Source organism: Pteropus vampyrus, unplaced genomic scaffold, assembly GCF_000151845.1.
Source record: "Pteropus vampyrus isolate Shadow unplaced genomic scaffold, Pvam_2.0 Scaffold285, whole genome shotgun sequence".
NCBI classification, from domain to species: domain Eukaryota; kingdom Metazoa; phylum Chordata; class Mammalia; order Chiroptera; family Pteropodidae; genus Pteropus; species Pteropus vampyrus.
In genome coordinates, this window is record NW_011889066.1 from 677,588 (window position 1) to 704,269 (window position 26,682).

Consider the following 26,682-nt stretch of genomic DNA (forward strand, 5'->3'; position numbering starts at 1 on the left):
AACTTGCAAAGTGCTTCTCTACCCATAAATCTAGTACCCATCTGACACTATACATGATTATTACTATATTATTGACTATATTCCCTAGGCTGTACTTTACATTCCTATGACTATTTTATAACTGCCAATTTGTACTTCTTAATCCCTTCACTTTTTCAACCATTGCCCCAATCTCCCTTCCCCCTAGCAACTCATCAGTTTGTTCTCTGTATCTATGAGTTTATTTCTGTTTATTTGTTTATTTTGTTTTTTAGATCCCTCATGTAAGTGAAATCATATAGTATTTGTCTTTGCTTCACTTAGCATAATACCCTCTAGGTCCATCCATGTTATCGTAAATTGTAAGAGTCCGTTCTTTTTAATGACCAAGTAATATTCCATTGTGTATATATACTACTACTTCTTTTTCCAATCATCTATCACTAGACACTTAGGTTGCTTCTATATCATGCCTATTGTCAATAACACTGCAATGAACATAGGGATGCATATATCTACTCAAATTAGTGTTTTAGATTTCTTCAGATAAATACCCAGAAGTTGAATTGCTGTGTCATAGGTAATTCTATTTTTAATTTTTGGAGGACACTCCATACTGTTTTCCCTAGTGGCTGCACCAATCTGCAATCCCACCAATAGTGCACTAGGGTTCCATTTTCTCTACATCCTCACCAACACTATTCATTAATTTATTGATGATAGCCATTCTGACAGGTATAAGGTGATATCTCACTGTGGTTTTAATTTGCATTTCTCTGATGATTAGTGACGTTGAACATCTTTTCATATGCCTAGTAGCCATCTGTATGTCCTCTTTAGAGAAATGTCTATTCAGATCCTCTGCCCATTTTTTAATCAGATTGTTTGTCTTTTTGGTGGTAAGTCGTATGAGTTCGTTATATATTTTGGATATTAATTCTTTATCGGATATATCATCAGTGAATATCTTTTCTCATTCAGTAGGTTGTCTTTTCGTTTGATGGTTTCCTTTGCTGTGCAAAACTTCTTAGTTTGATCTAATCCCATTTGTTTCTTTTTTATTTTTTTTTCTTCCTTGCCTAAGGAGACATATCCTATAATATATACGTATATTCTAAAAGCAGTGTCAGAGAGTTTACTGCCTATGTTTTCTTCTAGGATTTTTATGGTTTCAGGTCTTACATTTAAGTTTTTATTCCTAGTTGAGTTTATTCTTGTATATGGTATAAGAAAGCGGTATAGTTTCTTTTTCTTTTTCTTTTTTTTTTTTTGCAATGTGTCTGTCCACTTTTCCCAATACTATTTATCAAAGACTCTGTCTTTATCTCATTGTATATTTTCCCTTCTTTGTCATAGATTAATTGACCATATAGGCATGGGTTTAATTCTGAACTGTCTATTCTGTTTCATCTATCTATGTGTCTGTTTTTATGCCACTACTGTGTTATTTTAATTATGGTAGCTTTGTAGTATAGTTTGATATCAGGTAGTATGATGCTACCAACTATATTATCTCTCAAGACTTCTTTGGCTGTCAGAATCTTTGTGGTTTCACATAAATTTTATGATTATTTATTCTAGTTCTGTGAAAAACGCTATGAGTATTTTGACAGAGATGCGTTGAATCCATAAATTGCTTTGGGTAGATATTTTAATGATGTTAATTCTTCCTATCCATGAGCATGGTATATGCTTCCATTTATTTGTATCTTCTTCAATTTCTTTCTTCACTGTCTTATAGTTTTCTGAGTACAAGCCTTTCACCTCCTTAGTTAAATTTATTCCTAGGTAATTTTTTTATGCAATTGTACATAGGATTATTTTCTTAATTTCTCTTTCTGATAGTTCATTATTGGTATATAAAAATGCAACTGATTTCTAAATTTTGTATCCTGCTACTTTACTGAATTCATTTATCAGTTCTAACAGTTTTTGATAGATTCTTTAGGGTTCTCTCTGTAAGTGTCATGTCATCTGCAAATAACAGTTTTACTTCTTCCTTTCTAATTTGGATATCTCTTATTTCTTTTTCTTGTCTGATTGCTGTGGCTAAGAATTCTATTAGAATTCTATGTTAAATATAAGTGGTGAAAGTGGACATTCTTGTCTTGTTCCTGACCTTAAGGAAAATGCTTTTAGTTTTTCACCATTGAGTATGATGTTAGCTATGGGTTCGTCATATATGGCCTTTATTATGTTGAGGTATGCTACCTTTATTCCCACTTGGCTGAAAGTTTTTATCATAAATGGATGCTGAATTATGTCATGCTTTTTCTACATCTATTGATATGATCATATGATTTTTATACTTCATTTTGTTTATGTGGTAGATTACATTAATGGATTTGCATATACTGAACGAAACTGGTATCCTAGAATCAATTCCACTTGATCATGGTGCATGATATTTTTTAATGTATTATTGACTTTGGTTTGCTAATATTTTATTGAGGATTTTTACATCTGTGTTCATCAGAGATATTGGTCTCTAATTTTTTTTTTTTTTTGTAATGTCTTTGTCTGATTTTAAAATCAGGGTAATGGTGACCTCTCAAAATGAGCTTGGGAGCCATCCTGACTCTTGAATTTTTTGGAATAGTTTGAGAAAAATAGGTATTAATTCTTCTTTGAATTTTTGGTAAAATTTATCTGTTAAGCCATCTAGTCCAGCACTTTCGTTTTTTGGGAGGGAGTTTTTGATAACTGGTTCAATTTTGTTAGTAGTTACTGGTCTGTTCAGGTTTTCTGTTTCTTCTTGACTCAGTCTTGGAAGATTGTATATTTCTAGGAATTTATTCATTTCTTCCAGATTGTCCAATTTGTTAGCATATGATTATTCATAATATATTCTTACAATCCTTTGTATTTCTGTGTTGTCAGTTGTCATTTCTCCTCTATCATTTCTGATTTTATTTAATTGAGTCCTCTTTCTTTTGTGATGTCTGATTAAAGGTTTATCAATTTTGTTTATCTTTTCTAAGAACAAGATGTTGGTTTCATTGAACTTTTGTATTGTTTTTTAAGACTATTTCATTTATTTCCACTCTGATCTTTATTATTTCCTTCTTTCTACTCACTTCGGGCTTCATTTGTTCTCTTTTTCTAGGTGTAAGGCAATGAGGTTAATTTTTTTAAATGCAAATGTCACTGTTGTGCCTAAAGCTCTCCTTGACACCCCGTCTCTCCCACCAGGGAGAGGCTATACCTGGACAGTGGGTCCCAGCCCCAAGGCACCACACCTCCTCCCGCCAATTTCTCGTTCTATTTCAGACCTGAGCCATCCTCCCTCTCCTTTTCCCAGCCAGTCTTCTAGTTCCACACTGCCTCAGAGAGCCTGGGCAGGGAAGTTGCTGACCCTCCCAAAGACCAGTCTTTGTTTCCAAAAAGCTCATGCAGGTGCCTATGGAGCATGCCATGGGAAACATCCTTGAAAGCAGCAAGCTCATAGATTCAAGGTTCTCAGTGAATGAATGTTGCTATTTGTTGTATTAATACCAGTGTCCGTTTTGGCCCAGCCCTTATGTTCCCACTGTACCCGCTCTCAAATATTTGGAAGGCTCCCAAAGGACACTTCTCAGTGGTCTCCATGTTTGCATATCTGCAGACACTAAAGAGTTCAGCCACAGAGTGAGTGAGACCTGTCTCCAGGTGAGAACACCAAGCACTCACAGAACTTGCCTCAGGTGTGAGCAGCTCTGGGCACAAGCTCAAAGGGAAGGTGCTAGCTGTGTGCTTTTATAGCATGTTCTTTATCCATTTAGGAAGGGCTTTTCTTTCATTCTATCAGTCTGTGATTTTCTCTGCTTCCTGCCCATGTTTTACACTGAGCTATGACAGTGAACATAATGGATTTGGAGCCCGAAGCCTGCACTCAAGTCCTTGTCCAGGCTCTAACTCACTTGGAGGCTCAGCTCCATCCAGTCTCTCTGAGGGTCAGTTTTCTCAGCTAGAAATAAGGGGAAAGAATCCTAGACTCACAGAGTTGTAAGGATCAAATGAAATAAACTCTAAGAAAGGGCTTTGTAAATTACACATTGTCACACAAATGTCCAGTGTTATTACTGTTGCTTTTTGAATGCTTAATCTCTCTTTTCTTACTCAAGGCTGTATTTGACCAGCCATTTCTTCTGTAAGAAAATGAGGAGCATTTGAGATCTTGCTCCACAGCATATGTCCTCAGTTTGGCTCAAATGAACTCTTATAAATATTGTGAAAGAAAGAAAGAGAAAAAGAGAAAGAGGGAGGGAGAGAGGAAGGAAGGAAGGGAAAGAAAGGCAAGAGAGAGAGAGAGAAAGAGAGAGAGTGAGTGAATGAATACTAACTAATACCAGTTTTTAAGAAAATGGAAATGAAATGTCCATTTCTTCCTATTCTAGCACTAACAAGATCATCAGCTTTCTGGATACTTCTCAGTGATCTCTCTTTTTTTGCACATGGCAGTAGCATGGAAAGTTATTTTCAGATAGAAATATTTTGTATGTGAAAAAGAGACTGGGATCATTTAATCATTCAACAACATGGTTATTTTTCATCACTATAGTAATAGAGTGTTTTAAGGGTAGCTGAGCTTCGTTTTAATCAGGTATGGTAAAACACACAGATACAGAAATGACTGTTATGAAGGAAGAATTTATTGTACTCACAGATTCTGGGCAACAGGAGACATGGTTCACCATGCAGGGAAACACCAGGGGCAGTTGTGAGGGGTGGAAATGTGGGCGGAAGCCTTCATTGTGGTTTCTGGGGGAAGGAACAGGTGAAGCAAGGTAAGCAGGCTCAGGGTTGGCTGCTTTGAATCACTTCAGCAGGCTCTGGGGTATAGGAGTTGTCTCTAGTTCTCTGGTTCCTGGTCCTCGGTGATCAGATCAGGGAACTACTGGTCTGAAGTGTGAAAGCCCATAGAGGAGGTGGTTGGGGATGTGGACTCTGGATTGATCGGTTTTGAAGGGCTAGCTCACAAGCAAATTCTTTCCTATCTCTAGAAATTAGCTGATTTTGGGAGGGGAAGTCCCTCTAGAGTCAGCTTTAACAAGGTGGGAAAGCATCAAAATGCAAAAAATTAAAAACATAGTACATAACAGAATCAAGGTAAACAAAACTAAAAATACATTGGATTAAGGTCTGTGGCTCAGGGTTCTTTCTTTAAAAAAAAAAGTACTAAGAAAGAATGATTTAATCACATGTGCAGAACTGCTGCTCTGTAGATCAGCTTACATGATGAGAAAGGAAATGCATCACATTAGCTATAGCCGGAGTAATGGAGCTGAATCTCCATTCCTGAGATGAGTGGCCATTATGAAACTACTGCCTAGAATTCACTTCAATTGACATTTATCAAGCCTCTGCCAGGCCTATACAAGGAGCCCTGATGAATATGCACATAAATAAAATACAATCCTTGCTGTCAGCATCAGCCCTGGCAAATATGGGGCACGCGTGTTTTGAAACTACTCCCCTAATTTATGGCAGGCATCACTAATCACATGACAGACATCACTAATCGCTCACAGCAGTGCAGTAGGGGGCCTCCACTTTGCAATCAGAGCTGTTTGTCACCCTGGCTCCAGGGACCCTCTGTCCACAGAGAGGAATGGTACTAGAAGGGAGAAAGAGAGGAAACTCTAATCAACTCCTGTATGGTAAGGACAAGAAATGCTTTGAGGGTATGGAAGGAAAAACTTGCACTTGTGTTGAGGGAATTGACTCCATAGAAGTGATAGGATTTGAGATGAGCCTTAAAAGACTTTGCTTCTGGCCTGGTGCTGGAGTGAGGGCACCACAGCAGAGGGGTGTTCAATGAGAGGCACAGGGTAGGAAAGTGTGGATGCATTTTGAGAAACAGTGGGCAGTTGGGTGTGAATATGGCTTAGACTGTGCTTTCTAGTGAGGCAGAGGGACCAGTGTTAAGACAGTTAAGACCCATTTGCATTTTGGAGCTTGATTGAGGTGATGGCTGAACAACATTATGAATGTACTAAATGCAACTCAGTTGGTACACTTCACAACGGTTAATTTTATGTAATGCAACTTTCACCTCAATTTAGAAAAGAAAGAAAGAAAGAAAAAGAAAGGAAGGAAAGAAGGAAGGAAGGAAAGAAGGAAGGAAGAAAAGAACCATAGGAGAAGAGATCCCTTTCTCACACCATAAGTGAAAAATTAACATGTAGAAAATGAAACCGTATCTGGAGATGAATGGTGGTTATGGTCACACAACAGTGTGAATATACTTAATGCCACTGAACTGAACACTTAAAAATGGTTAATGTAAACTATATGTTATGTGATGTTACCACAAAAAAAGAAAGGAAATCATAAAAGAACTTACAGAAAATATGGCTGAATTCCTTTATAACTCTGGAACAGAGAAGGCTTTTATTAAGCAGAATTAAAATTAAAAAGCCATAAAAAGAAAAGATTGATAATTTGACCTTTTAAAAATAATAAGCTTCTGCATAGCTAAACACAACATAAACAAAGGCAAAAGACAAATGACCAACTAAGCACAAAAAGCTCTTAAATATCAAGAAGGAATGCAAAACCCAGATAGAAAAAGTAAGCAAAGACATAGATTCTCAGTTTGCCAAAAAAGAAATACAAGTGGCTCTTAAAATGCAAGATGCTCAGCCTGCTCTTTCTCTATCATGTGAGCAAAAATCCAAATGACAAACAAGACACTTTGTTTGTAAAGCTGAAAAGACACTTTGTTTGTACAGGTCCTCTCCCATACCTCGCAGGTAGAATAAGATGGCATGTCCCACATTGAAGGGAATTTGGCAATATCTACCAAAATGACATATGTACACACCTTTCAACCAAGCAACCCTGAATCTAAGCATATACCCTGAAATCACTCCTTCACAAAGATGAAATAAAATATCCCAAGGTTATTCATTATAGTCAAATGTTTGATAAACAAGAGATTGGATGATGTAAATATTTGTCAAGAAGGGGCTACTCGAATAAACTATAATTCATTCACACAAAGTACAACAGATTGAAGAAGAATTCTGGGGTCTGTTTGTGTTATGAAGTAATTTCCAGAATATGATAAAGTGAAACAAATCTGGTGTAGAGGATAGATGTGTGGCAGCTACCTTTTAGGTAAGAAAGGAGGGAAAATGAGGGATGGATGGATAGATAGATAGATAGATAGATAGATAGATAGATAGATAGATAGATAGAAAGATACATACATACATACATACATACATACATAATTTTCTTATCCTAGCACAAAGAAATATTTCAAAGAAAAAACAAAATAATTAAAACGATTAACTATAGGGAACAAGAGGAGAGAGGTGGAGGAGATAGGAATAGAAGCAAGACTTCGATGGATGAATCTTTTTATATATTTGTGACTGTTGTACCAGGTAAATGTTTTTATATTCAGAAAAGGAAATTAAATTAACAAGCAAAAGAGCAAAACCTACAATTGGAAACAAATTTAATTTGAACTTAATGAACCAAATTGTATATCAAATTAGTAACATGAGCACGAAGAGGAAGTAATTATGACATGCGTAATAATTTGAACCCTGAACACAATACTCTGGCCCTATCATTATTGAAGTATATTCTAGGGACAAAAGGAAATGCAAAGAAATGTTAAGTTTCCCTCAGTTGGCTTATTGTTGGTGGTAATATTGTGACTTTGAAACTATTCTGTCATTACATTGTTAACACCACAGATAAGTGACTATGTTAATGCTATTAGCAACTAACATTTTCAGTGTCAGAGAAAAGAGATAAAATATAAACTCAGGGAAGTTAAGAAAAACCTTGGAACACTGATTTTTAACCAGAAATATCAATATGAACTCTTGATTTTGAAAAAAAATTGTTTCCTAGCTCTTCCCACTGAGAGAGCACAAAAACTATGGCACCCGGATGGGATTGAGCACTCCAATAGTTAAATATTGGTATTGAAACACCATTCCATACTAACAGGATCCGGGGCTCCTTGGAAAAAATGCTTAATTTTAGATCTAGGGCAGGGAAAGTTTACAGAAGTCACAGACACTTGTGCCGGAAAGCAAGAAAGTGCTTAATGAATAGTAGGAACACAGGAACAGTATGAGGGAAAACCAATCAGATTCAGAATATAGGACATTTTACTGGCCTGGTCTCTTCAAAATAAAAGTGAATGGAAAGTTGTAGATTTAAACAAACAAAAGAAATACAACAACAACAAAATACAGTGTATGAACTTTGTATCCTGGGTCTTAAAAACAGCTATAAAATATTTGGAGACAACTGGGAAATTTGAATTTGGACTGAATGTGAGATGATATCAGGGAGCTACTGCAAGTTTACATAGTGGGCAAGTAGCATTGTAATTATGAAGGGAATGTGTTTTTTAGGAGATGCACACTCAAGTGTCTAGGGATAGAGTGTCATGCTAGCTATGACCTTTTATAAAATTGTTATTAGAAATGACTTCAGTTTAGTGAAAATTTGCAAGATTAATGCAAAGAACCTTTGTATATTCTCTACCCAGATTTTCCAATTGTTAAAATCTACAACTTACTTTAAATGATTCAGCCCTTTTTATATTTAGAACTACATATGCATAAAGGAAGTAAAATGTTGACAACTGTGGAAAATAGATGGTAAGCATAGGGTCTGTATTGTAATATTCTTCCCATGTTTTTGTGTGTTTGAAAATTTTTTAATGAAAAGTTGGAGAAAAAAGCTCGAGAGAAACTCTATTTCAAATGTTGAAAAATCCTCTGGATATATTGTCAGGTGGACAAAGCAAGATGCAGATCTGTATATGTTATGTTTCTTAATGTTTTAAAAGGGAGATAAAAATCAAGATTTGTATTTGTTTATAAAGAGGCACTAGAAGGAGACAGGAGATACCTTGGGAAGAACTTAGGGGAAGAAGAACAAATTGATGGCAAGGAACGTGTTCAATTACACCATTTTATACCACTTTGATTTTTGAACCATGTGAATGAATTCTCTTTTACAATGCAATTTTTTGAAATTAAAAATGAATGTATGAAGGTAGTGCAGAAGCTGGCCAGGGAAAGGAGGCAAAGAAAAAGTAGGGAGAGAGGTGAAGGAGAAGTTTATTTCCATGGACCTGTGACAGGATCCACCAAGACTGTGTGGGATGCAGTGCGCAACCAGCCAAGCTGACAGTGGAAGGAGAGCAAGGACTGAGGGAAGGCTGAGGGACAGCCATTGTGCACGGCCAGCAGGAGTCTCTGGTGACTTAGTGGGGTCAGGGCAGTACCTCCACAGGTTAGAGAGAAGATGGGGTGGGAAAGGTCAGTGAGTGTAGTTCATTCTCTGAAGACTGAGGGGAAAGAGAGAAAGAAGTTGGTGGTTGAAGGGCCTAGAAGATGAAGGAGGGAGGGAAGAATAGAGCATATTGTTGAGGCAGGAGGAGAGAGAGAGAGAGAGAGAAAGAAAGAGAGAGAGAGAGAACAAACACTGGGAGAGCTGGGCGGGAGTGTCTAGGATCAGGAAGGGTCCAACCTGTAAAGAAGAAAACCGTCACAGGGGGTGAGGGCGAAGAGGGCCATGTTGGATGGTCCCATGTTTTTAAAAAGGAAAAGAGTGATAATATCTGCTCGGAGTCGGGAAGTAGGTTTACAGGCTTTAGGATAATGAAGACATTTGGAAGAGATGCTGAGGCAAATTTGTTTGGCAGCCGAATATGTGTGAAGAGGCAATAAGTCACCAGCCAGCCTTGGTGTTATTTGGCTCACACACTCAAGTTCACCCAGCCGCCATGGAATCAGCTGGAAAAGGACAGCTGTGAACTGAATCCAGAGCAGAAGACTCAGAAGGGCTGCTCCTCAAAAATCTAAACAGAATTACCGTATGACCCAGCAATCCCACTTCTGGGTATATACCCAAAAGAATTGAAAGCAGGGACTAGAACAGATATTTGTACACTTATTTTCATAGCAGCATTATCCACAATAGCTAAGAGGTGAAAGCGCCCCATGTGTCCATTGACAGTTTATTGGATAAACAAAATGTGGTCTATACATACAATGGGATATTATTCAGTACCCCGCCCCCAAAAAAAGGAGGTTCCAACACATGGTGCAGCAAGGATAAACCTTGAGGACATTATGCTAAGTGAAATAAGCTGGACACACAAAAAAACAAAACTATATGATTCCACTTATAGGAGGTACTTAGAGTAGTCAAATTCATAGAGACAGAAAGTAGAAGAGTGGGTGCTAGGGGCTGAGGGATGAAAATGGGGAGTTAATGTTTAACGGACACATTACTCTGCTCAGGCTGCTGTAACAAAGTACCACAGGCCTGGTTGTTTAAACAACAGACATTTATTTCCTCACAGTTCTAGAGGCTGGAACTCAGAGATCAAGGTGTTAGCAGGCTTAGTTTCATTGAGGCCTCTCTCTTTGTTTTGCAGACAGCTGTCTTCTCCTTGTGTCCTCACGTGGTCCTCCCTCTATGTGTATCTGTGTCCTAATCTCCTCTAATCCAATATGACTTAGGACCCAAACTAGTGACCTCACTTTAACTTAGTTATTCTTCAAATGTCCCCTCTCCAAATAGTCATACTGGAGGTACTGGGGGTTAGGACTTCAACATATCAGTGGAGGGTGGGGGAGGTGCACGCAATTCGGTGCATAACAATGAATATGGAATTTCAGTTTGGAAAGATGAAAAAGTTCTGAGATGGATGGTGGTGATGGTTACAGTTACACAGCAGTATGAATATACTTAATATCACTGAATTATACACTAAAAAATGGTTAAGATGGTATTTTATGTTATATATAAATTTGACGTCATTGATTTTTTATCACAATACAAAATTAAATTTAATAAAATTTTAAAAGGGAAAAAAGTCCTCAGTTCTGAGAGGGTAACAGACCGGTGGGCCCTGGGCTGCATGCAATGGTCAGAGAGGTGGGTCTGAATAGGAAAGTGGGGACACATAGGAGGAGGAGATAGGACAGTAGGAAACAAGAGTTTGTGGTCAGACCACACTGAGGGTGTCTGAGTCTGAGGTCTGGACAGCCAGTCGGTTCCAGGTGATGATGAGTCTTCACCTTTCCCATCTGTGAAAAAAGTGTTATTATCATTATTACTATAATAACTTACTCACCAAGGCAGCAGGAAGGGTTTGGGCAGACGCTCTTGCTGTATGGTCCCTGTTCTCTGGGAGCCCTTTCTTTCTGGTGATTTTCAAATCATCACATCAGCAGCTTTCAGCCTGAATATGGAAGCTGCAGTCAGCATGTTGTTTCTATAGCAACTTATGTCCTTCTCAGAGGGAAAAAGTGGAGAGACCCTAAGAAAAGAACTGGAGAAATGAACAGCCCAGATATGTGACAGATAATAAAATCCCAAAGAGATAGAACATGACCTGGTTTCATTGCTACATAATTGAGAGGATTTCTGGCAAGCACACTTTACTATTTTGTGTTTGCCATATTATCTTTTATAAAAAAGTGACACTTTACCTGGTGAAAGACTAATACCGAAACACAACTGTGAGGGTCAAGGAACTGGGAAAACCCAGGAAAATTCTGTGCCTCATTAGTCTTACTCCTGGCCACTTGGCAGAAAATTAGGCTTGGTGAATTTCTCTTTTTATCTACTTTTCTTTCTTCCTCGGAAACAGCCACAGGGAAAGCATCCCAGCTGTGTGGACAGAATCTACAGAATGGTTCATCTCTTCCTGATTGTGTGTAATTGTGGGTGAGTTCCTTAACCACCCTATGCCTTAACATCCTAATCTGTACGATGAGTGGAGACTAATTTCCACATTCAAGAATGGTTGGAAAGGCTTCAATGACATCATCCATTCAGGTTCTCAGTAAAGAGTGGCTGGTGATTCCAGTGAGGAAACTGCTGAGCCTGGGCAGGAGTCAACCCCCTTAGTGACTACAATTCTCTTGTCTCTCATTCCCTTCCAGTTGGCCATGGACAGAGTGAAGGGGAGAGGATGGTAGTGTCTGACTTCCACGTTTTCATCAGGGATGTGTTACAGCATGTAGATTTTGTGCAAAAAGACTACCCAGGAGTTCCTGTCTTCCTTCTGGGCCACTCCATGGTAAGTTGACCACAGAAGACCCAGTTCAATAAGAACTTGCATTGGCTGGGCAATGTGAGAACCCCTTGATGGAGAAGGGGTAGCCCTGCCTCCCTGCCTCGTCCTCTCTCCCTGCCTGGTTGGCACACCCTACTCTAAATGCCCTGCACTTGGAGTTCCCAGGCAATTTTGTGCTTAGGAACCAGGCCAGGTTCTGAGTCCTGGAGACAGCCCTGGAGGGAGCTCAGAGCAGTCCATCTTTTCCTGCCAGAGCCCAAGGCACCGGGAGGTGGCCCATCCGTTGTTACTGAAGAGCTTGGCTGTGGGGCCTCTTGGGAAACTGATCTTTTTTAAAACCCAGTTTCCACCTCAGTGCCATTTCATAGTGAGGCCCTCAAGGGCACTTCTGCTCCCCGCAGAGCCACTTCTCAGAGCAGGGATGGCGCGTTAGTCAGTGAGAAGCACACTGAATGTGCCAAAACTCCTGAATGCTTTCTTTGGAGCTGTACAGTACAGATGAGAAGTAGGCTCCCTATGGATACAATTCCTTAAAGGTCATTCAAAATTTTTTTTCACCTTTTAACTGTATAAAACCCTGCAGGAATTGACCACATATAATCTTTAAATTGGGAGTCTTCAAACTGGCAGCATCCAAACTGGGACAAATCTTCCCAACCTGAAGTGTTGGCTGGCAGAGAATTTGAACTGCTCGATTTTGGATATGGTGAAACTTTTCAATCCAGGGCAGAGCTTCCGCCCCCTATATCACAGCCTGGCTCTGTTCTTGTGTTTCTCTTACCTGCCTGGCCCCTGAAAGCATTTGCAGTTTCCGCCCTTGGTTCAAATTACCTGCAGCTTCAGCAAACAGCCAAGGCCTCAGACCTTCAACACCATTCACGTTCACTATTTTTCTTGGATCTTAAACTTCTGGGGCCTTTACTGAACCAGGGAGGGAAAAAAAAAGGCATAGCAACTTCTTATTATGATCAGACTACAAATTTTTTAAAAATCTCATATTAAGCCTGATGGAATGGATGAATTGGATATCTGCCAGCTTTTGGCTTGAAATGAAGTAGGAATGTGTTGTTTAATTTGCAGCCCACAAGCAGGAACCTTATTTATATCTCTCTGAAATGTTTGCTTTTGGAAAAAAACGTGTAGTAAAATAATTGCAGACTCAGTTTATCCAACATTCAGTGGTGTCTATTCCAAGGTAGACCTCCTCGGGGTTCTCAGCCAGGCCCGGAGCTTAGGAGGACCTCATCCATCGGTCTCATTAGAAATCCACGTGCTGGTAGAAGCCAGCACACAGCAACTCTGCCCATTTTGCATTGCAGGGAGGTGCCATCGCCATCCTCACAGCTGCAGAGAGGCCAGGCCACTTCTCTGGCATGGTTCTCATTTCACCTTTGGTTCTTGCCAATCCTGAGTCTGCAACAACTTTCAAGGTAAACTAGTTCTGTGAAACTTCTGCAGCTTCCCAAGGACTTGGAGCGTCCATTTATATCTGGAGGCTGGGGAAACGGGCCAAAGTCCATTCTTGAACTTCATGCACTATTGTGATGAGGTTTAGACAAATATCAAACATTGTTGCCACCGGGGTTTATAATTTCTAAAGTCGGGCACGTTTTTCCCCCAAAGACAAAGGAAAAATGACTTCCTGTTTGTGCATGTTTTATTGTTGAACAAAAAAAAAAAAAAAAAAAAGAGTCATTTCTGCTCAAGATAATTGTAAAGAATTTTCAAGGCTGATCCTTGGTATCTTTGGAAAAAAAAAAAAAAAAAAAAAAGGAGAGTTACACTTGTTAGGAATCCAGCAAAGTAACCTTTGTTAAAAAGTCACAAGCAAGGGCAATTTTCATTGACTGTTTACCAACTTCAGCCAAAAGTGCACTGTTTGTAGGCTATTTGTAATTGCAACATAGAGTCATGTTCACTGTAGCTCTCCTCCATCCCAGTGCCCTTTCCCCTCAGAGTCTAACCAAGCCATCATTTTGTTTTTCTGGTTAAAATGTTACACAATGGCATATGTGTACACCTCTTGTTTCTGGGGCTTTGAGCTGCGTTGAAAAGACAAATGAGCCAATAATACTACCAGAAGTAGAATAGATGCCTTCTCTCTCTGAGAAAGGAGAGGAAACTGGTGGCCTGCTTAACTGTGAATGTGGGTTGTTGACATATGGTAGACCTATTATTTAGGGGCATGAAGCTTGAGAGAAATAATAACTGAATTAAAGTAGAAAATCCCCACCCTGCGTATCCCCAAGGAATGTTCCATCTCACCCCAGTGCCATGTGGGACTTCTGCCTCCTGAGCCAGTACTCAGAACTCTCAAAGAAGTATGGAGGGTGAGGTGGTAAGTCAAGTCACAGGGCCATAGAGAACTAGGCAGCTATTAGGCCATGGGCTCACCCTACCTTCCTTAGCCTTACCATCAGTGACAGTGAGATTATTTAAATCATTGCCTTAGCTCTGATGCCTCCGATATTCCCCTGAGGACCCAAAGAGGGGAACACAGGACAAGGAATGAAATCTTATCAAAATGTCCTCAAACGTTTCCTACAGCCAACAGCCACAGACTTAATCCTGGCCCTAGAGATGAGCTAGCAGGTCCTATGTAAGGGTTTCCCATTACACACAAAAAATTTCACCAGTTTGAAATGAGGACAAGCTGAGCAAAAGAGAAACCTGGAACTATCTGATAGTTCAAGCAGAGAACAATTTACTTAATTCCAGGGAGAAAGACAGCTAGCTCCTTTGAATTTTATTCCATTTTAAGGAAATCACCACTGCCTTGTTGAAATCAATTATCGTTAGAAAATTTCAGTGTCGTGTGGGACAACAGTGTAGGCAAGGGCTACCATGAGTCAGCCATGGAAATAAACGAGGTCATCCACAGAATCACAGGTAATGCACAGATGCAAGATGGCTACTTCTTGGCCATTTAAATGTGCAAGAGGGGGCACGACCTTCTAAAGAGCTCCTATCCTGACTGTGATTGCCTAATGTGAGCTAAATCAGTTAAGGGTTCTTATCCAGATAGAATAAGCAAGAACAGGGTCACAGAGGAGAGGGGATCGAGACATCTGCTGTCCATGTGCTTTGAGTCATAAAGATTTAATGGGCTCAGTGAGCGCCAGGCAGGTGCTGTGCTTTAATGTGCATTATCTCACTTAACTCCCGTCAACTAACCTAGGAAGAGGTCACGACCTGTGTTTTATGGATGGAACATGAATCTTAGACTGGATGAGTGACTCGCCAGGATCATGAAACTTGTGTGATGGATTTGAATCCGGGGCTGTCCATTCCCCCTCTAAGGTGTTTCCCCATAGAAGAAGGTAGATGTTTTCTGCACTGGAAAATTTTCTTATATAAAAGCCAGGGACTGTGAGGCTTCTTGAAGCACATGAGGATGGTCATGGCAGCCGAGCTTGGAGATGGAACTGGCAAGGTTTTCTCTCAGAGCCACTGGTAGATGCAGAACTTCTGGGCAAGGCCATACCATTGTGACTTTTCAGAGCCCTGTGCTAATGGATCACCTTCTCCAATCAGGAGCCAGCTGTCCCTGGGGAGATGCAGGTCTCTTCTTATCAGCCAAGATGAATTAGATTTCTCGTTGCCCTCAGACGTGAGGGCACGTCCTCCCTGCTCTGGGTTCTGTTGCTGCCCCTGGCTCTTGTGCAGTTCTGACTGACGGAGCCTATGATTCAGTCGTCTGCTTGCCCCAGATGTCTTGATCACCCTCCACACATCTGGTCCTGTCTGACAACCTTCCAGAAAGAGTCTTACTAAATCTTTGTTTAAGATTTAATTTAAATTTTTTTAGAATAATACATTTGTACAATCCAGGTAAGATGAGCAGCCAGAATTACAGAGGGGGTGGGTCATCTTCTGTGGATGGACATTCACACACACTCCATTTGTTCCTGTGCTTTACACAGAGGGAATATGCTCCTTGTACTTTTTGTTTCATTGTTTTGTTCCCTTGGTTGGCTGGTAAGTTTTTGTGAGTTTTGAGTTGAATTTGGCTGCTTCGGAGAGCAGTCCTTCTTAGTGCTTCTCTCAGACGAACAAGGGGCCCGCTACAAGATGGGCTCTAGTTAGGTGAGGCCCTGCTGACCGACCTTCAGGTTGTTAACTGGTTTGCTCATATGGACCCCAAAGATGGACAGTCTTATAGACCACCTCTTGCTGAGAAAGTTGAGGCACAGGAGGAGCCCTCTCCCTGGTCAGTCTCGCTGTCGGGGCCACAGAATGCAGAGCCTCATGACTTCTCTTTCAGAGCTCAGCTCTGGACTTTTCAAAGGTTTATTTCATGGCCAGTAATTCCTGCTATAGAGATTCCTGAAATCATTAAAGCAGGCAGTGTGAGATTCCAAGCTTTTCAGTACAGAGGAGTACATGGAAGTTCCCCTGTCGACATAAGAAACAGCGAAACCTGTAGAAAAATTTTATGCATTTAAGCCAAACTGACAACACATGCTGGGGAGCAAGATCTCCAATGCTCTGGAAAATATCAATTTTGCAGTTATTTTTATGTATTTGAAATTAAGGAGGGAACAACTTAAGGAAGATTACATGGCGGTGGGGGAAAGGAAGGCCGGGATCAGGTTACAGGATAGTTAAATTTATTTGCCCTTTAGGTGGTTTTGCCTTAGAAGGAGGAGTCTGAAAGGGGAATTGCAAAGGTGTGTTATCCTGGATGCACAGAAATATGATGGACAGGGCTTGCTTAAAGCAAAAAGAAGCCTTTTGGTAATGAAATTGTATGCGTGGGGCATGACTACCCACCGTGACTTGCCTGGTTAAGATCGCACTGTGAGGTTACTTTCCATAGAACCTCTTTTTTTGCCCACACCCCCTACTCTGAAATGTGAGAACACTAGACCTCCGCCCAGTCCTGCATACAGCTGGTTCTTAACCTGCATGCTCTGTTTTCAACAAGCTGGGGTATATTTAGCCTGGAGGAGAGACAAAGACAGAGGCTTCTGGCCTTCAAACACTTTGCTAAGAATGTGGTTGCACAAGGGAAATGACAGCAGAAGAAATTTAAAAACAAAAATCTAGTGCATCAGACCAAGTCTCAGCTATTTATGAGGCCATTTCACGGGGATTATGCTCTGGGGAAGGTAGGGCTGGAGTAATACCAGGGACAGAGGGGAAACCCTTGGTTGCCCAGGTAGGAGGTGTCAAATTCTGAGCTAGTCTAGGGTCTCCTCACCCTGACCTGTCCCAAGAGGACACCTAGGAGCATGCCGCAGGCTGCCAAGCTCCTCCTTTCCCTGCTAGTCTTCCAAATGACCTTCTCCACCTGTTGCCTAGACGTCATCCTCTTGTGTCCAGGGTCAAATGTAGAAGCCAGCCCATGCTTCTAAATGCTTCCACTTCCAGCCAACCAGGGCACTTAGCCAAGTAAGGAGAAGTGAGTGGCTACTATGAACCTAGCACTCCTTGAACCTAGCACTCATTGGGTGACTTCCTCTCCGTCACCGCCCTGTAAGGAGGGAAAACTATTCTCAATTTACAGACAAGGAAATGAGGCCAATTATCTTGCTCCAGGAAGGATACTCCCTTTCACCCTGAAACCCGCCCAGGTTATCTTGACTTTAGCCTACTTCCTATCTGAATGTCACTCATCTGTTTTTAGTCATCAGAATCCAGAAGGACCCCGGAGCACTAGGGAGTGGAGGGGAAACGGGCGGGGATATGGAGGACTGCCACGCTTTCCAACTTTAGGCACAGTTAGACCCTAGAGTCCCAGACTTAGCAGTGGTCATGAATTTGGCAGCAGCAATGCACAGCAGGGCATTGTTACCTCTATCCTGTAGACACCCGCTCCCTAATAGCTGGGGGTTCAGACTTCTAGACACTTAGGACTTGAGGAATGAGTCACCTCTTCAATACATCTTTGAGGAGCCCCAGAAGCCAGCAAATGTCCTTCCGTCCTTCCCAGGGGCTTACCAAAAAGGGCACACAGTTCTTTCTATTTTTTGTCTGCTGGAGGATGCACTTTCCCTCCTGAGACAGTCTGGCCTGTCCTCTGACCCTTGTTCTGAAGCCACCCCCACGGAAGGCATGGAGTTCTAGCCTCCTTTTGCACGGGTCAACCTGTTGGAACCATGTTAGAAGACAGCTATTATAATTACCTCCCCCGTGTCAAGTCTTTCATAGGCAGAAGCTTTAAAATGATCTTAGGGGCTATTAAAACCTTTCAGATCAATAAAGGCATTTGTGCAAGTCTCTAGTATTTAAAGTGATGAGCCCGCAGTTCATCTAGGAATGCCACAGGGCATGTCAAGGACACAGGATACATTCTAGTCTCTTGGTCATCAGGAGGTGGACTTTGTTTCTGGGGAGTTGTTCTCTTTCATGAGTGAAATAATTTGGAGTTCTAGCTGTGATGTGACATTTGTTGCAAAGCTGCACACCAAGTACTCTTTCTGAAGTCGCACTCTGAATAACGTTGGTATGTGCTTACTCCTTCAGTCAACCAATGCATATTTCTTGAGCTTCTCCTAGGGCCAAAAGCCAGGAAGGCAGTTAGGAAAAGCTCTGTGGGAATCAAGTCTCGAGTAACCTTCCCAGCAATGCTTTGAGGTTCTTTTTATTATCCCCATTTTAGAGGTAAAGACACTGAGGATCATAGACTTTCTTGGGGATGCAGAATTGGAGATGCAAATTTGCCTGGCTCCCGGTCTCCGAGTCTGATTCTTCCATTTCATTGCCTCCCTTTCTGGGTCCGGGGTCCAGTGACTGTATGTCCATTTGTTGTGGGTCTTGGCCCCCAAATTATTCTCAGGCAACAAGACCTGGAGTCCCTATTGAGTCGGTGGCACTGAGAGCTCTGTAATTGCACAAACCTGACTTAGCCTATTGGGGTCATGATGATGGTGGGAATCTCACCTCTAGGGGGGCCCATTTGGGGTCACCCCTCTTTTGAGCTGGATCTTCGGCTGGGGTTCTTTCCACACTCCCGCAGGATTATCAGGAGAGTTTGGTTGAAAAGGCATCAAGAATGGTAATACCTTGTATTCTACGTTCTTTATAGAATACTCCCCACCCCCACACCTGTTCTGTGGCTTCCTCTGACTTCTCTTGGAAATAAGTATGGGGCTCTTGCAGCTGACAGCTGAAGCCGAGGGAGATTATGACCAGAAGCAGCAGCAGCAACTCAGGCAACCTGGACAAAACTGATTCTTCTGCGTGGGGGGTCTACCAGTCTCTTTCCACCTCCCACTCTTTCCTTACTACTCGACCTCAAGACCCCTTTCTCGGCCCTTCTGTCTTCCTTCATTGCCACAATCAATTCACTGCTTCTGTTTAGTTCTTCTGCACCCAGCTCACCCTTTCTCCCTTCATGAGACATTAGGCAAATGAAATAAACAAACCCTAAAAGAACAGCAGGGAGAGGGGATTGCTTTTGCAACTATGCAAAGTACCCTGCCCCTGAATCTTTCTTGGATCTTTTGTGGAGAAGAAGCTAAGCACCATTTTTTTTCAAGCTGCGACACTATTGTCATCAAAAGTTGCCTCTACCCAATTAAGTCCTGTTAGAAATGTGGTTTGGAACTCACTATGCAGGTTTAGAAAAAGAATTGAGGGTCAGGACTGTGCAAACATCTCTTATTGTAGCTTCTTCAGAAGGGCGGCCTGCCCTTCGGAGACATCTGTGCCCCTGCCCTCCAACCAGTGTGGGTCAGGAACCCTTTCTCTACTCTGGCTGCACACTGGAATCACCTAGGGAGCTTTTTAAAAAAACCGATGCCCCAACTTAGTCAATCTTTCAGGGTGGGGCCTGGGAAGAGGCATTGTGATGCTTCTCTGAAACACACAGGCCCCTCAGACTTCAGGGCACACACAAATGCTCCAGGTGTCCTGTGAAAATGTAGATCCTGATCTGATAGGCAGAACTGCTCATGCTGCTGGTCTGAGGGCCACTCTTAGAGCAGGGAGGCCATAGAATATCAGTAAAGGACAGGCTGCCAGATGGCTGTGCTGTGCCCCCTGCCAATGTGCTAACTGGATGGAAGGAACAAAATGTTCAAAACCAAGGACTGTCTTTCTGGGGTGAGGGGTGTATCTGCCTCATGCCTCTCCACGAATTCTCCCAGGTGTTAACTCACACCCAGGGCTTCATAATCATCTATAGATTGAGACTTTTCTATTCTCGGGGTGACATCCTGCAGAGTTTAGTGGCAGGACCTAACCATGCAGAATGGAGAACAGGCTGCAATATATGCACACTTACCCCTCATCTATATTTGTGATTGAACAACCAGTTCTCATTACTAGGACACCAGTATCTTCCACTACACTCAGCCACTGGAGTTGTGCAGTCATTTAGGGGCATTCACCCATCCTGAACCCACCAACATCAGCTCGCTTAGAGGAGTGAGAACAGCTGCCACCCTGAGAGTCCTTGTGGTGAGAAGCATGCAGTTGCACACATCCTCTGGCTCTGCCACCTGCCACCTCCAGTCCTAAGCATGATGTGTCCTTGCCCATGTCTCCTCCTGTTTGTGCTTTGGGCAGTAGGCCATTGGCAGCTGTGGGAGGGGTAATCCTCAGGACTTGGTTTCTTGTAATTGGAAGGAGGAGACAGGTGGTCACCTGATCCTCCAGGAACCAAACGCTTCATTTTCTGCAAAGCAATTACTCCTCCAGAAATGCCCCCTCCTCTTTTATTTTTCCTATAAAGCTCTTTTCCTAAAAAGCTTTCTTTAGCTTAAGAAAGTTCCCCTGTTAAAAGGGAGAAAAGACCACTGGCTCAGAGAAAGGACAGAACAAGATGTTTTCTGTAATTCTCTCCTGGAGGCAGAGTCCTTCTGGCTTTCTAGTCTCCCTCACTCCCTATGAAACCAGTGCAAGGACAGTACCAGCCACGACACAGCCTTTTCTGATCCTTGTTGAGCCTAAACTGTCAGCATCTTCTCCTGGAATAGAGACCTTAGCACTTTGGGGTATAACTTTTGAATTTAAGGACTGCTAGCAGCAGGAACATAGATTCAAAGACGAAGGTAGGTCTACCTCTTCACAAATGGCCACCACCTATGTGCCTAGGTCCATGTAGAATTAGGTGACAGGCAACAAAACATAAATTGTTGGCAAATGAGAAATCTGCTGGTGGGTTTGGGGGAAATGGAGCAGTGCTGCGTGGTCTCTCTCCTTGCTTCTGTTTCAGGGTAAGTGCTGAGGCTCTATGTCCCTGGGCCTTTTCCTGGCAGTCGGCCATCTCTCCTGGGAATGGGTAGGAAGTTGGCTTGCAGAAAAACAGCCGTGTCCTTGAGAAGGCCATGCCAGATCAAGCAGGCAGACAGGCCAAACTGCAGCATCGTCTGGAGACTGACATTTGTACAAGGTTCAATCACACACAATCACCTCGTGATTCCTGGGCATGGCAGTAGAATCAACTCTCAGCCCCTGTGTCCACTCAAGGAGCTGTGGGCAAGAGTCATCGAGAAAAGCAGAATGTCTAAGAGTCAGCTCTATAAACTTTGAGATATACATTAAGTTTTTTCCTAATAGTATTGCCCTTGGGCCACCATTGCTGGAGTAGATAAGTCCCTAAAAGTCCACCGTTGGAGCCCAGTGAAGGCCACAGGGCTGGTGCCCACTCCTCTCTGTGAGCCTGCAGTGCACTTTTTATCTGCTGTGTTTTCTCTTTATTAAAAATGTTTAACCTTTGAAAACATATATACTAACTCCTGAATTTAGGTTCCCAGAGGAGCCCCCAGTTCCTGGAGGTCACAGACATTTGATTTGTGTTTGGAAACACTCAAGTCCTTTTCTTTCATAGAGCTCCCAGAATTCTGAGCCTTTCCAGTCCTGTTCTTGTCCATGAAACTGGCCCACAACCCCACCTTGCCTCTTGAGCCTGCCCAATAGATCGTATCCATCTGTGAGGCTTCAGACTGTGTGGACTGATTCAAGTGCTAACCTAGTATTCCAAGTTGGATTTTCTTATATTTCTATACTAGACTGTCATCACAGGTCAGCTCAGAGCTTGGCAATAGCGCCTGACACATTGACAGCAGCAAGTCAGCATGCATGGGGTTTTGCATGCCTGGACACCAGGCTGGGGGTGCAATGAGCTATGGTAGTCTTAAAAGCAGGGCACTGCCATCCTGCACTGAAAATGGAGAGTTGACCATGTGAAGGTCAGAATAGGTATTTGCATGTGTGTTCTTTAGGAGCAAAGCCCTGCCTGATCCCTGGCGATGTGAGGTTACATCAAACTTGCTCAAGGAATAGCACGTTTTATAACTCTGAGTGTGAAGAGAGATTGGGTAGTACAGCAATTGTGTCACCATGGAGAATATCAATGCCTGCTGTTTTTGGTCATCCACAGGAAAGGTTAGGCCTTTTGCATTTATATGGCAGGAAAGAGAGAGAATAATGAAGGCCACTGGCATAAAGGGAAAGAGTGGCCTTACCCAGACCCTTGCTCCCTTTCCAGTTGACTGCACAGTATGGCACTAAGCCTCTGTTTTCTTGTGTGTTAAATCAGGGTAAACCCTTACTTCATAGCATTTGGTGTCAAGATTAAAAGACCGGGTACTTACAACTGTGCCGGATGCACCAAAAGATTGTTACAGTAGCTATCAGTGTCCCCACCCCGACAAGGGTACTGAGGAGACCTTACTTCTTAGTTCTATGACACGCACCCTCAACGTGCAATGAGAATTCACTGCCACCCTCAATGTGATTCTAATTGCAGCATTTCACAGCTCACTTTTGAAATAGCATCTTTTATCCCCAAGTGTCTGTGCACCGTACAGAAATGAGAACAGTCCCCCTCTGCAGGCACAATTGTGAAATCCAGGTTCACGCTTTTGCTGGATAGACACCAGATCTAGCAGGAGAGAGAGTGGGGTGGGGCAGGGAGATCTGTACCTGAATCAGGTTCCAGTTCAAGGAGCATTTATTAAGCGCCTATTGTCCAGTGCTTTTGTACACAGCAGTTCCCCTTGGCAGCTAAAGAAGCAGAGGCTCAATAATAGTCAGCTCTTGTGTCCACAAGCATGAGACATCACAGCCAGGAATCGAGTCTGATCTTGCTCCCTCTGCCACACATCTTCTAATAAAGCTGGGTGACTATTTCTGTTCCCCTCCAAGAGAAACCATGACAATCGACAGATTCTTTCTGATCAGAGCAGGTTCCTCTGGGGCCTTCTGGGCTGTTCAGCTTCATTCTCAGGTGACCTAGGTGATTCTGTTCCTGCTGTCCTTTTTCAGGATCCCCTGAGAAGTGGCTTGTGCACAAGAGCTTAGCTAGGCTGTACGTACAAATAATTCAAAACTATGGCCGATGAGTGATTGTGGGGATGGTGACTGCACAGAATCTGGAGCAGGCAAAAAATAGATGTGGCATTCCCTCCGTCAGTCCTGGCGGCTGCTTCTCACTGGCTCCCCATGAGGAGCTGGGCCAGACTAGCTCAAGGCTGTCTGAGTCAGAGCAGGGAGAGTCCCGAGGTGCTCAGCCTTAGGAAACAAACCTGGCTGATGTTCAGTTTGGGTGTCACTTTCCATAATTTACTGTAAACTGTCCTGTGGGTGGAGCTGGGCATGGATCCCACTGTACTCATACCCTTGTTTTTCCTCCCTGGCTAGGTCCTTGCTGCAAAAGTTCTCAACCTTGTCCTGCCAAACATGTCCCTGGGCCCAATCGACGCCAGTGTGCTCTCTCGGAATAAGACAGAGGTGAGAGTATTTCTGAAAACCAGCGGGTAGCTGGGACTGATGAGGGAGTGAAAGCAGCAGTCCCAGTGGGAAATCTAAGTTTTGGCTGTCTGTGGCATTTTGCTGTCCTTTCACTGAGGCCCTGTACAAACATGTGTGAGATGCCGTCTGGCTTCAGGACTGGGAGAGAAGGGATGCGTGGTCATGATGCCTGAGTTGTGCCCTAAAGGTGGAAAGGAGCTAACCAGATGAAGTTGTGTGTATATCGGCCAAATATCTTTCGGCTGTAAGTGACAGAAACTTAAAGTGTTTTAAGCAAAAAGTAGAATTTATTGGTGAATATAACTAAAGGTTTCAGGCATGGGTGGATCCAGGGTCTCGAATGCCTCATTCACCATTCATTCTCCCCAGATCTCACATCCACAGGTTTGGCTTCATTCCCAACCAAACTTTCCTCAAGGGGGGGGGGGGGCAGAGATAGCCACCGGCAGCTTTACATGAGTAACCCCAATGGAAAGACAGCACCTCTTTCCAAGAAAAGTCCCAGGGCCAATTCTTATTAGCTGATTGTCCAAGCCTGGGTTATTTGTCCAGAAAAGGGAGCAGTGTCAACCCCATCCAGCCTCATGGACCAAGAGGGGGTGGAGTGTGGAATTGGGATACAGTAGCTGAGGACAGAAGAATGGATTCAGGCCAGGCCAAATGTCCTGTGTCCATGAGCTGTAGGGGCGGTGCTGGGCTGAAGGGAGATCAGAGGAAGAGGGTTCGGGTGGAGGGAATAGCATGGGTAAAGAGTCCTGGTGTAGAGAGAGGACAGCACATTTGCAGAACAGCAAATAGTTTGGTTTGACCACACGTAGGGCAGCAGGTGAGTGTTCAGGGGTAAAATGAGAGTGGATCATGAGATATCCCACAAATCCCATCTCCCAGGAGCCACTGCCCTGCCATGAGTATGTTGCAGCCTCCTGAGCGGAGTGGTACTGCCTTCTGTATAAGCAAAACCTGCTGAGAAAAGCTTAGAAAGAAGAGGCAAGGTAGTTTTAGGGGAATAAGCTGGGAGGTCGTGCCATAAGTCAATGTCACCATTTCTTGGACCAGGCACCAAGGTCAGCATGGACAAAGGGTCAACAATGTACCTGAGACACTGAGTCTGAGCAGAGTCCCAAACCCCAGAGATTGGGGTTGGTCTATTAAGATGCTGTTCAGTGAGCCAACTCACCTCCCATTTAATGAAAGGCCAGCACCTATACCTGCCTTTAATTAAGCCTTAATGATCTGTTCCAGGTGGGTGCTGTGTGCTTACTCATGCATGGCAGCCCCAAAAGAGGAAACTGAGGCTCTGTAAGATGAGAGAACTTGCCTGGGTCACCCACTAGTGGGACCAACCAGAGAGTTTAGGTAGGTGTGGTCCCCAGCTTTGCTTTGTCTGTGAGGACAGCAAACTCCTATAGACTTATGGCTAAAGGACAGGCAGCGACTCTGGACTCCTGGAAGACACTGGAATTATCTTCAGGTTTAAGTAAGTCATTTTACAACTCTTCTGGCTCAGTTTCCAATCTTGCCTTAGGAATTTGAAGTCATGAAATTGGTGGCTTCCCAAGGACCCTGTAAAAAGGAATGGAGTGCTGTGACTTTCCCGGGTTTTCTTGGAACTTGAGCAGCTAGACTCTAGCTTCATTATAAAACTTGACCTCCTGGCCCTCTGAGTCACTTAGAGAGTGGGCAACTAAATGTGAATCATCCCTAACATGTAAGGAGACATTCTTGATCAGGGGTCAAAACTCCCAAGCCTCCAGGGCCAGCAGCTGTTTATGAATCAGGGCTGGTGAGAGGCTTTAGCGAGCCATGGGGCCTGTGAGGAGACAGAGGGTACCTGATCTACTCAAGTCATTGACATTCGATTTTAATTTTAATTTAATCTAATTTTTAAAACCCACAATGCCTCTCAAATCCACATCTTGGGGCCAAATTTGACCCACTAGGGTCAAAGAATATTTAAGTAAAGAAAAAAAAAATGTAATTCCAAAGGGCAGATCTAGACGGTGAAAAGGCACAACTTTAGGACCCAGAAAGACCAAAACCAAGCATATGCTGTTTGATTTAATCCCGACATGAATGAGACAGACATTAATCCCATTTCACAGATGAGGAAACTGAGGCTCAGAGGTTAAATGATTTGTCCAAGTTTGCACAATCAGTCAGAGACAGAGCTGGGATTTGAACCCATTTGATTCAAAAGCCCATGCTTGGGTGCCTCCTTCCAGCTAGTCTTTATGATCATTAAACTCTTTTTCCTGTTTTATAATTACTGGTCCCTGCAGCTCATGGCTGGGGGCCATTGCTTTGTGTGCAGGACTCACTTTGTGAGAGGAGTCAGTGTCGGGCAGGGGTTCCTCCACCCGCTGGCATTCCCCATAACGGCTCCAGCTTCAAAGTGCAATCTTTAGTAAAACCAATTATTTTTGCAGCAGCTATGCCAGGACTACAATGAGTATGGGCGGGGGGAATGGAGGGGGAGGGAGAGGGGCCTCCTTGAGATCGCTGAGAGGAAACATCCAGGTGCAAATCATAGTCATTTATCTCAACACCTGAAAGTACTTGGGCAAAGAAGAAAAATAATAAAATTATTCCCAGCCCTCTTTGTTTAAAAATAGCAACTCTCAGAGTTTTATCTCATTTTTGAAATAGTGGAAAATTCCATTGAAAGCCTTAAACACATGGAAGAGTCTGGTGTGAATATACAGCACACAGGCTCTTCCTGAATCCTGGGTGGCACGCCCTCATGTATCAGGTTTCTGACTGGTCAGGTAAATGGGGTGATTCTTTAGAAACACTAATAAATGTCCCTGCTGGGAAGACTGCAAGGAGGGAGGTGGCTGGTCAGCCCCAAGGCTGAACTCCCACTGGAATGAATAGAAACAAGCCTTACCATTCCCCAGAAGAGAGCAGTTGCCCCTCCCCATCCCCACTCTGAGTCTCCCTTTGACCCT

The 26,682-nt window shown here is 42.9% G+C and overlaps 1 protein-coding gene across 3 annotated transcripts in view; it reads left to right on the forward strand.

Moving 5' to 3' along the window:
• Nucleotides 1-26,682, forward strand: part of MGLL (monoglyceride lipase) — a 122,942-nt gene that overhangs the window by 80,239 nt on the left and 16,021 nt on the right. For 2 of the 3 annotated variants that reach the window (XM_011376049.2, XM_023520938.1), the window contains 3 exons: nucleotides 11,898-12,034; nucleotides 13,351-13,461; nucleotides 23,624-23,713. In XM_011376049.2, the coding sequence (XP_011374351.1) occupies nucleotides 11,898-12,034; nucleotides 13,351-13,461; nucleotides 23,624-23,713 (338 nt within the window). The remainder of the gene's footprint in view (nucleotides 1-11,897; nucleotides 12,035-13,350; nucleotides 13,462-23,623; nucleotides 23,714-26,682) is intronic. The other variant, XM_011376051.2, reaches the window with a different exon arrangement.